Consider the following 13,120-nt stretch of genomic DNA (forward strand, 5'->3'; position numbering starts at 1 on the left):
GAGCTGCACCGTCACTGCTTTTGGTGCAAGGAAATGGGTAGATGGCCCAGGGTGGGATTGTCTCCTTAGCAGGCAGCGCTGTTACCTCAACTCCTGCTAGTGTGCTGAAGATCGGGGTGCTGCCTCGCATGTGGTTGTTGACCAGGCACCTTGTGGTTATTATTGTTAGGAGCTTGGATCTGTGTCGCCTGGGAGACTTGTTCAAAGGTGGACTGGGGATGCATTTTCACAGTACGGAGCTTTGCCAGTACTGGTTTTGGTATTTTCTGCCCCATACTGTGTAGTGGATTTACTGTCCCAGCTGTTTATGGGGCTCCACATGGACTAGATCATGGATCTGGTCTAACCTTTCTGAAGCTGCTTTTGTTCACATGGGCTTTTTAAACTGGAAAAAATTATTAATTTGGCCTTAAACAAGCTGTGCTGGCATTAATAAGAGTAAGAACACACTGCAGTACAAGAGTGTCACTTTTTATAGTATAAACCACAAGACTAGTTCTTTGTGCTTACATTTTGACCCTAGGGCTTCATTTCAGTGAACATTTTGTTGGTGTCCCTTCTGGAAGATGCTGTTCTGCTTGTCCCCTCTGTCTTCTGCCTTGTGCTAATGCAGCTGTTTGTGTGGTCAGGCAGTCAAACAGATTGGGCAACTAATTCAGTGAAAAAACAAAGGTAAAGATGAAAAGTCCAATTCCCAGCCAGTAGTTTGCAGTGTGAGATGGCTGTAGTAGCATGGGCTGGTGAGGGTGAGGATGAGGTGGGATAACTGCTTTGGGTGGCAGCATTGGCTTTTGGCAGTTTCAAGTTGTAGCTACAGCCGGCGGGCTCAGGAAGTCACATTGCTAGTTCATGTCCTACTTTTCAGCAGCTTCAGTGTCCGTTGAAATTTTGCCCTAAGGCAAACTTCCATTCTGGTGTCAAATGGCAAAGTACACATAGTCATTTTCAGAAGGTTTGCTGTTGTCTCTGTTGCCTGTAAGTGATCCTCAAAGTGAGCAGAGGCAGTTTGGATTTAGGGAGTTAAAACACAGTTCTGGGGTGTAACAGAAACCATATGGTTTGTTATTGTTCTCCTATGACCAAAAGCTTGGCTGCTGATACGGATTGAGGTGGAAGAAAAACTTGTGTACAAGTGAAAAGCAGCTTTAATTTCTGGTCCTATTTCTCACCTTTCTAGGCTGTCTGTCTTTCCTTAGTTGTGTAACTCCATAGTACTTTCTGATCTCAGGGTGCTTTGGGAACATCTGGAAACTTCAGAGAACATTGTTATCTTGTGCTGGCAGCTGGTGACTTTCTGGGAGAGTTTTCAGCCCAAGTGTTTTGGTGGTTGGGGCTGGGACAAACAAGGAATACTCTTGTTCTGCCAGTAGCGTGGAGCTGGTGGCAAAAATGGATCGTATGGGTGGCAATCAGCCCTACCTGCCTTCACAAACACCCTGGGTTTACATTGTGCAAGCATGCTGATGTGCAGGTGTTGGCAGATGGGCATCTGTGGTACTGGTAACTAACCTGTTCCTTAGGTTCTTCAACTGTATTCTCATTTTATGTAGTCATTTTGCTTTATAGTTTTAACTTTTCTATCTGTCAAGTCAAACTATTTTTCAGTCCATGTTAGTAAACGTAAACTGTGCAGACAGTACATGGTATCAGACACACTGATTTCCCCATTTGCTTATTGAGAACTCTGCTTGCTGTTCCCCAAACAGTATACTAACTTGGTCAAGCAGTTACTCAATTACTCTTTTTCTTTTGTTTCTCTAGAATCCAGCGACTATCACTCGAATACTGCTTAGCCATTTCAACTGGGATAAAGAGAAGCTGATGGAGAGGTAAGCACCGTCTGAGCCCACAGCCACATTTTGCTTCAGACCCGTAAGGAACGTTCATTACGGGGTTAATGTGAGAATGGACAAATGCACAGTATGTGGCAGGAGGATCTCTTGTGTAAGCTCTACGTGTTCCCTCTTAGACTCTACCAGCTAAGAGTAACTCCTTTTTTCTTAATATTAATAGTGCCTACTAGACTTCAGAGAAGTTTTTGCAGGTTAGCTGCCCCTTGGAGGAAGGGGTGCCTTCTGGTTGGAGAACATAGAGGCACAGGATTTTCACAGGCTCTGAAGAAAGCAAGCAGGAACAGGTTCCTGTTATTTTGCAACTGTTTGGGGTTTGGATTTAGTTACTTTTCCATGTCATTCTAGCATGTGTACTCCTGCTGTGTTTGGTTGTTAGTCTTACTGGGACTAAATTGTTCTTGACTGATAAAGGGGTACTGGTAAAGTGCATCTGCCTGCCTTGTCTTCGTCTTTGCAGCTCTAGGTTTTCTTTAGTCTGTGTGTAAATAATGGCTTGAATTTTGCTTCTCCCTCCCCCTCAGAGCAGAGCATTTTATGGTTACTTCTCATCTTTGATTCCCAGCTCCTGGGGATGTTGCTGGTAAAGGTATTTATAGTCTATTACTAGGCAGTGGAGGTCAGATCCAGTGACAGTGGTAATGCACTTTTAATGCCAGTGTTGCTGTTGAAGAGTGTGAGGGAAAATTCAGTATGTGTCTAGAAGCTGGAGGGAGAATCACTCTGGACCAGGCACAGGCTAAAGGCAATACAGGGACTTCTTGGTTGTAATGGTCTTTGGTCTTTACATCTATTAGGAGAGCCTGGTGGGCTGGTGGGGGTGAGGGCAGGAGGACTGTGTACCTGGTAGGATGGTTTGTTTGGCCTTGCCTTGGTTAGTTTCCTTCACCTGATGATCAGGGTTTGAGAAGATAGGATGCTTTGTAGTCTGTAAAACCATGTGCAGAAACAATTGTTGATAGTACTGTTGGATTGATAAATACCAGTTAACAGGCCGGAAGTGCTGTGGGCTGGGCCCATGTAGTTTTGGTGTTCTTTCACACAGGGTGCAAGTGTGGAAGAGCAAGAACCGATTTTCTTCCTGCTAGTAGATAGTTTTGGAGTTCAAATATTTCCACTTTCCTGGCATAATGGATTTAGGGCACCTTTAGCCCTCTTTGTGTAACCCTTTCAGTTCGTGATGGTGCTCAGGTATCTTTTATGTTTTCTTTGGCCTACTTTTTTTTTTTTCTTGAAATGATTATATATATATATTTAAGCTTTTTAGTCCTTGCTTTCTTTCCTGAGATTGACCTGTTTTAGTTAATGTTGGAAGTGTGAAAGCTTTGTGTTACAAATATAGTCACACTGAGGCTATTTAACCCTGGCTACAACTGTTAAGCTTTCTGATTTAGTTCTTTGTCTACACCATGTGTCTGTTCAATTCTTCGTACTTGATTTCTCCCACCCCCCCTTGTGCTGGTTCTTTTGGTCAGGCTAAAGTTCACTCTCCTCGGCTATGTCTGTCTCACTTTGAAATACTTCTACGTAAGTGCACTGAAATGTTGTCCGTTATTCAATAGGTTTTTTCTCTTATCACTGAAATCTTGTTTAAGGCCGTGGGTTTTTTCAAAGGGAGGTGTCAGCCACTTCTAGGTGAGGTATTATTTGTTAAGGCTTTTACAGTTTCCAGTCAAAACACTTTAAGTACATGTAAATATTTACAAAGTCCACAAGTTAACATTTAATCTTGGTATGTATTCATTAAAATACTTAACTCTATAGGATTACCCCTGTGAGTAATGTAATACGTGACCCTTGCTTATGCAGGCCTATTGCACACTAGTCACAGTTTTGGTGCTGATGTCCTGCTGGATTAGGAAAACATTAAAACATTTTTCTCTCAAGTAGCTGGTGCTGTTCTGTCACTTCTTAACCTAATAGCTTCCACCAGTCTTTTGCAATGGTTTAACACAGCTGAGTGTCAGTGGAGCAGGAGGGGGAGGCTGAGGAAGAGGCTGAGAGCTGGATCTTGGTGGTCAAGATGATTTTGATTGCTGTGATAACAGGCGAAGGCAAGGGTGGGAGACCAGTGGTCACTGCAGTGGTCAGGATGCAAAACCACTAGTTGTAATGGTGGTGGAGCTGCAGATGTCACGAGCTAGCTTCAGATCACCTCTTTTTGGTAAAACAGAAGTTGTTCTTGTTCAGATAAATGCGATGAGCTGATTAAGCCCAAATTTAGACTGGGGCTGTTCTTCCAAAACAGAGATCACTTTTGAAACTTGCTTGGCTTTGTACATTTCCAGCAAATCTTATTCCAGCATTGTGCTAGTGTAAACGGGCTGAAAAAACACTAGGAAGCATTCACGGTGAGGTGGAGAGGGATGCTCTAATCAGGTGAAAAAAAAAAATTTGAACACTCGTTTTTTTTTTTAAGGGTGCCGAGTAAAAGCTCTCTCACACAGTGTTCTTTCCCACCACGTGAAGCCATGTTCTGCAGCAGTGTTGGAGACTTTTTTTCCCTCCCCAGGAGACTCTCACTTTAAATACTTTACTTGGTATGAATCTGGCCTCTTTTACTCCTTATAACCATTAGAAAGACTAACCAGGAAACTCCTGTTGTTGCTTGCAGTCTGGGTGGGTTTAATGCTCTCTAAGATGTAATGTTTGGGTGCGATTTTTGGTACTTGATTTCACACCAAGTCAGAGCTTGAACTCAGTTGCCTAATGGGATGATATTTACAGTACCCAGGTAGTGTCTGTTTTACCTCAGCTCATCGTGAGTCAGCATGACCTAACAGGCAGCCTTATCAAACTTTGCCTCTAGTAAAGCAGATCAACAAATTGTTTTGGTAAGTGTTGAGAGTGACTAGAGCCGAGCTCATGAGATGAAAAGTTCCATATTTTAAACCATGAAAGCCTCTTAATTGCTCTTTTTTGTTATGCCTTTTTTTAAAATAAGTGGGTAATTATTGTCTGTGTCAGCTTTGTCATGGAGTAATTGCATGGCATTAAGAGGGTAGACGTAGGTATATATTCCACTTCTAATGAAGTAATAGCCACAGTTGAAAAACTGCCCTACCCACTGGTGAAATGCTCATTATTTGACTGTGTCCAAAAGCAAAATTGGCATTTTGGGAGTGGACTTAATTGTAGAATGGAAGGAGGTACTGGAGGAAGTACTCATGTCTAGCTTCTGGTGTGCTGCATGCCTTTTGGAGAAATAATGTGTTAAATACTATGTTTTCCTCCTTGTGTCACAAGCTTGGTTAATAGGAGAGGAGGCTAGCGGGTGCAGATTGACCATGTAGCTTCAAAGTGCTTTGGCTTATTTTATCCTGGTTACCTTCCAATTTTACCATGGCTGGTAGTGTCCATCCTTTTTGAGGGAAACTTTGAGGATGAACCGACTTGAGAAGAGGAGACTAAAATGTAACTCTCCTGCTTTATGTGCATTCCCTTGGTCATTTTTTAAAAAAGAAAATAATTCATCATGTAACCAAGGCCTGATTTAATACCTGGAGGTTCAGACAAGAGGGAGTGCAGCAGTCCCTTGTAGGTGCTGATCTTGGTGGCTGCATGTCCACCTTTCTTCTGAGCAGTGACCGATGCCAGGATGGCCATGGTGGCTTGGCTGCTAGCCCAGATTGCCACTTGCCCTTGCGTTCAGGGGCTGACTTCTCTCTGTAGGGACTTGACTGTCTCCTTCCCTTTGGGCAAGCAAGTGCTTAACACTGTTCAGCAGAGGCTGAAGAGGTGAAAAATTGTGTCTGGCAGGTTTTTGGTGTGAAGGTGTCTTTTACTGTGAGTATACTGATGTTTTGACATTCACAAATGCCCTTGCACTAAAATAAATTTCCCAAAGTGTATACTGGAAGCACTATTTTTTTCAGTGCAAAGGTTGTTTATTGTTGATGCTCCCTTGGATAGAATTTAATTATGTCTAGAAGATTGTGATTAGGCAGTTACCAATGGCAGGAGGAAATTTTGAGGCAATAAAGAAGCTGACAGCTTGATTTCTCCGCCAAGAAGACCTGATACTATTATGGACTTGGTGTTGGTAAGCAGTGAAGAAATTTATAGAGCAACTTGGAAATAATTTACTGGTGTGTCTGTTCATTTTAAAGCAGCAGAGAAAACTGCTTGGATGAAGAGAATGATTTTTTGAAAAACTAATAGAACCACTTGTTACAGCCAGCTATATTGAGCAGAGAGTCTGGCATTGACTAGACAGACCATGACATTTCTTGAGTATCAGCAGTGCTAGAGTTACGGATTATCTGCCTTGCAAAGGGAGAAGAGGATAAAGCATTTAAAAGGACGTTAAATGCACTGTGCCTCCTCCTGGAGATGAAAATAAGGATCAAGTTACCAAGAAGCAACCTGTTAATATTGAGAAGTTGAGGGATGGCTTGAGGGAAAATCAAATTCTGGAGTTGTGAAGGAAGCAGGGGGGGAACTACAGGGTTTTTCTCCCATGTTTCACGGCAGAGCTGATGGCATGTAGCATACATTAGGTGCAGCTGTTAGTATGGCCTTACTTTTCAGCAAAGGGAAGTAGCAGACTAGATAGAACCTGTTACTAAGTCCCTTATCAGTTAATTTTGACATCAGTGTTAGTGTTAATGAATGTTTTGGCACAAATCTCTTTGGAGGCATTTGGTTCAGAGGAGGATCCAGGTGTCGTACACGAATAAGAAACAGATAGCTGGGAGGATTCTAGCAATGGAAGCGGTACAAAATGTCATGAATTTCATCACCAGTGAGATAGAAAAGGAGCTCTGGAGAAAGGTAGACACATCGTTTGGGATGCATTAAATCCTCAGGGGGAATGTAGGTGAAATTGCATGAGATTGTGGTGAAATCTTAACCAGGATTGCATTTGTTTTGGCCTCCTTGGGTTCCAGAAGGACAAATGGAAATGGAAGCCAGTGGTTGAGAAGGTTTGCTGGGGCAAGGAAGTGGAGAAAATCATGTGAGAAGCTTACCTGCTGTGTTGGGAAAGGGTGTTACAGTTGCTGCCTGTGAATCTTTGGAGGGAAGAGCATGGGAAAGGCAAAGGCAGATCTGCTTAAATGGGTAGTCTGTGTTGATGATTGAACAAGTGGAAAAAAGGTGTGGTGATACAAGTTGTTCCTAACCATAGAAGAAACTGGAACAGTCTTCACTGAGCCCTCCGTGTATTTGCATAAGGAGTGGTGGAGCAGTTGGAGAGGTGTTGGACTTACACAGTTGCAATGGGTACTGCTATTTTTAGGGAGATACAGGTTTTCTTCTGCATTTTCTAGAGTTGGTATTTTGTTACTGCCTGGTCACACAGCATGATTTTAAGTCTGAGGCACAGGTGCTTGATGCTGGTGGTACAGTCAAGGTCTTGCTGTGGCTGTGCACCCTTAAAACCAGCCCACCATTACAAATATCTCTGGTATTTCCATAAGCATTTAGCTGACCACAAATGCCAGAGTTAAAGTTGCATCACAGCATTTGTCTTCAAAACTATTTCCTTTGCAAGCATCACACCCAACTGTTTGTCTGCTCTTCTCAAACAGAGGATGTCCTACACTGATCGTGCTGCATTGGAAGAACAGTTTGGAAACCTTCTATGGAGTTAATGACTTAACTCCATGATAACTCTTTTAATAAATCTAATGATTTATTAAAAAGTCATTTAGGCATGACTCTTTAATAAATATATTCTGCAGAGTAAGACCATCTGGCCAGGGGTGTTTGGGCATAGTTGTTGTATACCAGGCCTAGTCCCAGAGTTGAGACACACCTAGTAACTTTACCCAGCAGGAAGTGTTGGTTACCTTCTATCTGTTGGTGGACAGCAAATTCTCTTTTTGGTCTGGTTTGTGATGAGTTTAAGTATGTGCCTTGTAAAGACTTTAACCTCCACCTTGCTTGGGTGCTTAGCTACAGGGATGGTTGTCTGCTGCGAGTAGATTTGGTGGTCTGAAATGGGAATGCTCTATGGTCAAATGTGTTTTGTTTTAATTTTCCTCCTAGGTAAGTTGTCACCTTATTTGGATTTAATATGCTGATAATGGGGGGATGTGACAGAACTGGTTTACTGGCGTTGAATGGGGGATGTACATGAAGGCAAGGCTAGCTGGCTAATGATCAGATTCGATTAGTTCTTAGCAGCTGATGCAGGCTGGAGAAAGATAGGTCTTGATATTGGGAGGAGGCTGACCTGCCTGCTCGTGGTTCTTTGGAGTCTGGTCCTCCTCACCAAGTTGAGGAGCTTTGTGTAAGACTGTTTACCAAAACAGTATTTTCTTCCTTAAGGGAATAGGAAATAGAAAATGGTGTTTTATCTTTCCCCAGCCAATTTCTTATCCTCCCTTCCATGAGCTGTGTAATCTTTGGAAGCATTGTAAACCTGGAATTGTATTTTCTTAAGAGGTTATTAAAATATCTCAGGTTGACTGGAGACAAGAGGTATTCCACTGGCTAGGATTTTGGACCAAGGGATGGGCTGGGCAGGCTTTGGAGATGGGCAAGGTGTTTAGTGTGAAATTGCAGAGTGGCCTGACTGGAGATCAGAGTTGTGATCCAGGACTGATCCAGAAGTTGTTCCCAGACTCAAGAGATGCCTGAAGCATGTGAAAGTTAGTCCTGCAGTTGCCTGAAGTGGAGTTCTGTGGCCATGCATAAGTGCTCCATCAGCCGAACCAAGTGTCTGACTCTGCTGACGCATTTCTCCTTAGATGAGAGAAGGAAGTGCCAAAATTGAAGTCAGAGAACCTCTTTGGGGCACACTTATTGTAGACTGAGTACACAGAGGAAAATGTGAAGTACAGGAACTAGGGACTTACTGAATCACGAACCCTGACTGATTGCTGCTTCCTGCCTCCTCTTTAATGTTTTGGTGATTAGAATATTAGGGGAAAATGAAAGGCTTAAGCTGAAAAAATTGAACCTGAGGGCATCAAACCTGTGCTTTAGGAAGGTGTCCTGATGCCTGGGCTGCGAATTAAGATATTCTTGCTGTAGTTTTCTGTCCTGGAGCTTTAATGCAAAGAAACCACTCTGGAAAATCATGAATTATTTGAGCTGCAGCAGAAGAATTGAACGTACCTGAATTTTCAGGAGTGTGCAATTCAAACCCAAATCTCTGAAACGGTGTCGTTGTCTAATATCCACCCCTGTGGTCAGAGCCGTGTTGTGTTGTATTAGCGAAGAGTTTGTTAAAAGTAGTGTTTAGTTTGAACTATTAAACCCAACTTTGTACACTTAACTCCCAAGTAGAATTTAAGATATGACTTACAGGGAATGTAGTTAAATTTTCATTTCTCTTGTGTGTTACGCAGGTACTTTGATGGCAACTTGGAGAAGCTCTTTGCCGAGTGTCATGTAATTAATCCAAGTAAAAAGTCTCGAACGCGCCAGATGAACACAAGGTCATCAGCCCAGGACATGCCTTGTCAGATCTGCTATCTGAACTACCCAAACTCGGTGAGTACCTGGCAGCCGAGGTGGTATCTGACCAGTAACTCCTCAGACTTTGCTATTTGAAACTAAACATTTTGAGCAGAGGTCTGTAAGGACTTCTCCAACAGTATTTTAAAAAAGCCTTTGAAATTAAACTGAGACTTCACTTTTTTTTTTATTGAATCTTCCAGTCTGTAGTATATACATTAAAAAATGGTGTTAGAGATTGTTTCTTAGTGCAGTAAACCTTACCTTGTGTGCTGCAGCTGATCCAGGTAATGCGGTGAGGGACCACAGACTTGCGTCGTGCCTTATGCCTTCTGTTGAATTCTTACTGTGTGGTTTGACAATCTTTTTCTTTAAACAAACCTCAAATAGTATTAGTTTACCTGAAATGGGATTGTATTTGAAATGAAACTATTATCCCTTCTGCAGAAACCTTTGAGGATGCTGGGGTCTGGGGGGCAGTGTAGTGAAGTTCTTCAGAAAAAAACAAGGGGTAGATCGTGATTTTTTTTTTTTTCCAAAGGTCAGATACCACTTGAGACATGCAAGTAAATGATAAATAAAAGAAAATAATATATGGAAAGCATGATGCACGAAGAGATTTACTTAAACAGTGGCAAGACAGGAAACATCTCAAAAGTAGTAAATAATGATGCCAAGTAGTCAAGTTAGCCTAGAATAACACTAAGTGGAGCTAGGAGTAAAATGTGCTGCTTAGAGAACACAACTGATGTGGATATCTTTGGTTCTTTATTATGTTCGTGCAGTACTTTAATCAGAGAAGATTAGGTTAGAAGTGCTTGCCGGGGCTCTAAATTAGTCATCTTGTTTGTGTAAGACTGGTCCTCCTTTTTATTGTAGCTGTCTCAGATACTGAACTTTCCCATGCACCCATCAGAGGTCCAGGCTGCTGCTGGGTTTTGTACAGGCGTGCAACTTGGTGTGACTCTCCAGGGGCAGGACATAATGATGGGAGATCCTGGAAGAAAACGAGTTCAGTTGAGAAGCTCAAACATGGGAGTCCATCTGTGGCTTTGCCAAAAGGGAGCGTGCTGACATACATGAGGAATTCTTCCTTTATTGGAACTTATTGTTCCTGGTGGAGCTGTCCTGACCCTCCAAAACACTGTAATGTCTGCCTGACCTTTAAAGAGCAAAGCAGCCCTTACGTAAGGCTTCCACTCTTGCTCTGGGTGTGTTTTATGAGCTTGCTTCCCAGCAAGAATGGAAATCATTATGAGCTTTGGTTTTTACGAGTAGCCTTGAATAAAGTACCCTTGCTGTAGGCTGGCTGCAAGCCTTTTCCCTGCTCGGGAGCAGGCAGAGCAGAGCAGAACCCAGTTTCTGGCAGCTGATGTTGTCAGTGTTATGATCACAATTGCTCGTGAGCCAGTAACCACGAGACTTGGTGCATCTCCTTTTAAATCTTTTGTGCACTGACTTCCTTTTTAGAGAACAGCTACTAGGAGGATCGTTGGGGGTGGGAGTGAGGGGGTGGGGCAAGCCAACCTTGAGAAATTTGTTTGGCCCTTACGCTAAATTCCTATTGTTTAGTCACTGTAGACTTCCCACATTGGGTAGTAAAGAAATAACTTTTAATTTTTCTCCAGAAAAGGTCGTCTTGGAAACATCAAATTTAGGTTTCATGTTTTTAATCTATTCTCATTTTTTAAGGTAGTTATTATGCTGGGTGGGATACGAGATGCCCAGCACTCACAACTGACAGGCCTTCCTTCTGGCTGGGGCTACCTGTGCCTGGGAAGCAGCTTCCTGGCTACTGGAAAGAACTACACAAAGCACACTAATATGTCTTGTTTTTTGTAGTTTGAATAGCATATTAAAAATAGTAGTGGCCTGGTTATTAGAAAAGCAGTTTGCTAGCTGGAGCAGTGAGATGTTGCAGCTGAGTAGAGGTGTCTCTGAACTGTTAGTACTGATTAACTCCAGAGACAACAGAGGGGAACCTCTGTTTCTTTGCCATACCCTGAAGTTGCAGCATAGAGGAAAACTGATATTTATTATTTCTTCTGTAAAAGCCTGTAGTGTCTGTGTCTGAGGTGACCATAAGCAATCTGGTTTGAAATCTGTTTTGAAGCTCTTTTGGTCCATGTGAATTTTAGACTTTAGGATGAGTTATGTTCAATACCTAACCTGAAGTTTCGGCTTTTAGACCCGTTTGCAATGGTCAGCTTTTATTTTTATCCATCCTCCCTGCACCCCTGACAAAGCGGTATTTTTTTCCTAAGACCCCCTTTCAGCCTGTAGAAAGCTGAGAGTTTGGACTTGAGCCTGTTAGATTTTACAACATATAGCTGTTAATGGAATGCCTGTCTTGAATATTCACCCTCTGGTGAGGTCATTGCAGGTGGTACTTGTCTGCCTTTTAAGGCACGCTTAAGGAAAATACAAAGTCTTTACAGCTCCTCAGTCACCTCCAAAGAACTGTGATTTGAGGTTTTGGGAAGCACCTGCAAAGTGAGACATTTGATGTGCTCATGGCAGCCTGTACCCTGATGGTCTGAAAACTTAAGGGAGATATTTTAGTTCCTCTGTGTCCCCATGAACCAGTGTCAAGTCCCAGTAGTTATTTTGGGTGAAACCCTTACTGGTGAAGACGGGAATTGAGAGCATCATGGCTTTGCCTACCTCCTCTCTTGCATCTTGCCCTTCATGTCCCATTTGAGAGCAGGGCTGCTGGGGTGGTGGATCATGGCTCTCCTCCTCTCTTGCATCTTGCATCTACCTCCTCTCTTGCATCTTGCCCTTCATGTCCCATTTGAGAGCAGGGCTGCTGGGGTGGTGGTGTTGGGGAACATCTGGCTGTTGTTCCAGTTGTGTGTTGGTTCTAAGGACACACGGGTGACAGTCCCTTGGTGCTATTACCATTACTGAGGTGAAGATTGTCATGGTAAACACCTCTTGGGGCCGCTGATCCTGTCTTCGGTCAGTTTGATGCTGCCAGGAGAGCAGGGACAGGTATCAAATGGCAACTTGCTGCTGCTGGCACTTGGCGTTGCAAGAAGAGTAGGTGATGGGTATAGATAGGGGGAAAGTAGAGCTGTCCGCTGTGATAACGGGCTGTTTCAGAAGTCAGTTACCCTTTACGCTTGGTGGTTTTATGTTGGCTTTTTTTGTGTGCTCCCTTGACATCTGCTGTCAGCTTAGCCAAAAATAATGGGAAACTCCCTCAAAGTAAAGAAATGAGTTGAAAGATACTCTGAATTCTTTGCGGCTTGGGAGGAAGCGTGGTGGCCGCCTTTTATGCAGGCATTTAGCAAATCTTCACTGCCTGAAGTAACTGAAATGAGTCTTAAGTGAAGACAAGTGCTTACCTATGTTCTGTAGTGCCTCCCTGTGTGTGCTTGCTGCAGGAGCCTTTAGGTTCATTAAGGGATGATCCCCTTGTCCATGCTTAATTTCACATCACATGTAGAGAAGCCTTAATTCTTGGGAAAATGATTGCTGTCTTCAGGCTTTGTGCTGTTTGCTTCCTGAAAATTACAGATGTTGGGGCTTTTATACCACAACCCTTCCTCTCCAGGGGCTGTCACTTTGCCACAGCATCAGCTGTGGAGCATCAGGATACCTTATCTGGCTCAGTAATGGTTCAAAAACTGGAAGTGATTTCCCCCCCCCCCCCAAGTCTTGGAATTGGTATACCTTGGGCCCATAGCTGGTCTGCCTGCTCTCTCCTTGAGCTGTCATGCTGACAGGACACACCACTCTGATTTTGGTTCCAAAGAAAGCAAAGGTTTGGGTGGGTGTTTCTATTTTTACTTGGAACAGTCTCAGCTGCCCAGCTTGCTTGTCTCCTCTCTGACTGGTCAGGTTAGATGTAAGCACTG

General features: G+C 43.1%; 1 protein-coding gene across 1 annotated transcript in view; it reads left to right on the forward strand.

The window, feature by feature from the left end:
• Positions 1–1,767: 1,767 nt before the first annotated feature.
• Positions 1,768–13,120, forward strand: part of ARIH1 (ariadne RBR E3 ubiquitin protein ligase 1) — a 34,699-nt gene continuing 23,346 nt past the window's right edge. The window contains exons 1-2 of the mRNA XM_010154790.1: positions 1,768–1,829; positions 9,149–9,293. Coding sequence (XP_010153092.1) covers positions 1,822–1,829; positions 9,149–9,293 — 153 coding nt within the window. The 5' untranslated portion in view covers positions 1,768–1,821. The remainder of the gene's footprint in view (positions 1,830–9,148; positions 9,294–13,120) is intronic.

This window comes from Eurypyga helias, unplaced genomic scaffold (assembly GCF_000690775.1).
Source record: "Eurypyga helias isolate BGI_N326 unplaced genomic scaffold, ASM69077v1 scaffold11757, whole genome shotgun sequence".
NCBI lineage: Eukaryota > Metazoa > Chordata > Aves > Eurypygiformes > Eurypygidae > Eurypyga > Eurypyga helias.